This window comes from Monoraphidium neglectum (assembly GCF_000611645.1).
Source record: "Monoraphidium neglectum strain SAG 48.87 unplaced genomic scaffold scaffold06109, whole genome shotgun sequence".
Taxonomy (NCBI): Eukaryota; Viridiplantae; Chlorophyta; class Chlorophyceae; order Sphaeropleales; family Selenastraceae; genus Monoraphidium; species Monoraphidium neglectum.
In genome coordinates this window covers 1,533-3,132 of record NW_014007525.1, presented here as the reverse complement: position 1 = coordinate 3,132, position 1,600 = coordinate 1,533, and the positions used below count along the sequence as shown (strand labels likewise).

Below are 1,600 nucleotides of genomic sequence, written 5' to 3'. Positions count from 1 at the left end.
GGGCCGCGCGCAGAGGTGACTGAGGCCGGCCTGCTGAAGCGGCTGGACGCGGATGGCCGCTGGCTGCGCTACGGCATGCGTGAGCGCCTGCGTGGGGCGCCGTGATCTGAAGCCTGGTTCGGTGCCGGCTTGCGGGGGCCCGCTGCTGGTCGGTGGCAGAGGCGTGCAACTTGAGGGCCGGGTGGGCCATGACAGCGCTGCAGCGACCCACCATCACGCGGCGGCTTGCAAACTACGGCTGGCCTGTGGGCCGCGCCTGCCCCCCCGTTAGGCTGCGCCGCGCGACGCCGCCGCCTGTTGCCCGCGGGCGTAAGGAGGGGTGCAACGATGATGTCATGGCGGTGGTTTTTGCAAGGCCTGTACGCACGAGCACACATGCTACTTAACAACTCCACCTGAAAAACACACCTACATGCACCCAAAACAACAAGCACACACAAACACATATACACACACACGCGCGCGCGCATACGCCCCCAGGGGAGTACCAGCTAATGTATGAGGGGGTGCTGCCCCCACGGCAGGACGACGGCGCGGCAGGCGGCGCCTACAACACGCCACCCAACCCGTTCGCCAGGTGAGCCAGGCACGACGCGATCCGCGGCAGCCGTCTCACCTGCCGGTGCCAAGTGGTGCGCGCGGCGCAGCAACATCGCGATGCGTCGGTTTTCTTTTCGGTTTTCTTTTCGGGTGACGGTCACACGGAGGGCTCACCCCTGGAACCTGGAGGCGGAAGACCGTGTCCATGATTCTCGAAGGCTTTGAATCCCTGTGACTGGCAGCCTGCTGAGGGCCTGCGCCGCCCTCTGTTGCCCCACACTCTGATACACAGGCCGCGCGTGGCGTATATCACGTCATTGGGTCAGCAGGCCGCGCGCGGGAACGCGGCAAGCGACGACGAAACCTCAGACGGCGCAACCTCGGACGACGAGGCGCCGCAGGACGAGGAGGAGGGGGGCGGCGCGTCCCAGGATGAGGGGGCCGAAGAGGGCGGGGCTGCGGCTGCCGCGGGGCCAGACGGCGCCGCGCCGCGCGGGACGGTGGAGCAGGTGGGCTGAGGGATGGCTTTTGGGGGCAAGGGGCCGCCACTTGTAGGGTGCTGGCGCACACTGTGGGAGGGGGACACGGTTTCGTGCTTTTGCAAGGCCTACAATACCTTCTCAGCTATTGAACCTGGTGCACTTTCAGGGCGTTCCACTGCTGCTATACATGCCATTTGTCAAAAGGCGGGTGGTCGCATGTATGAAGCGGAGGGTCGCCGTCTCACGGGCCTTTGATGCCCCGCTGCGGCATCGCGCCGCCCGCAGCTGTGGGCGCTCGCCGCGCGCCACCTGCAGTCGAGCGCTGGCGGACTCTCGCTGCACGCGCGCTGCGGCTGCGCGCGGCCCGGCTGCCTGGAGGGCGTGTGGGTGTTGGACGGCGCGTGCAGCGTAGACCTGGCGGTCAGGTGCTGCGCCATACGCGGCTGCACCAGCGGCCCCGCCGGCGGTGAGCGCCGCGCCGCCGCCGCAGTCGCCGCGGGCGTCGCCGCCGCGACTGGGGCTGGGGGCGCGCCGCTAGCGCCGCGAGCTCTCGTGGGGCCATTCGGGGGGGGGGGGGG

The 1,600-nt window shown here is 68.9% G+C and overlaps 1 protein-coding gene across 1 annotated transcript; it reads left to right on the top strand.

Annotated features, from left to right (window-relative positions):
- Positions 1–494: 494 nt before the first annotated feature.
- MNEG_16208 (hypothetical protein) lies at positions 495–1,058 on the top strand (the record flags this gene model as incomplete). The annotated part of the gene is made up of 2 exons (XM_014035321.1): positions 495–577; positions 833–1,058. The coding sequence occupies 2 exons, from the start codon at positions 495–497 to the stop codon at positions 1,056–1,058; spliced, it is 309 nt and encodes a 102-aa protein (XP_013890775.1).
- Between the last annotated feature and the right edge of the window lie 542 nt (positions 1,059–1,600).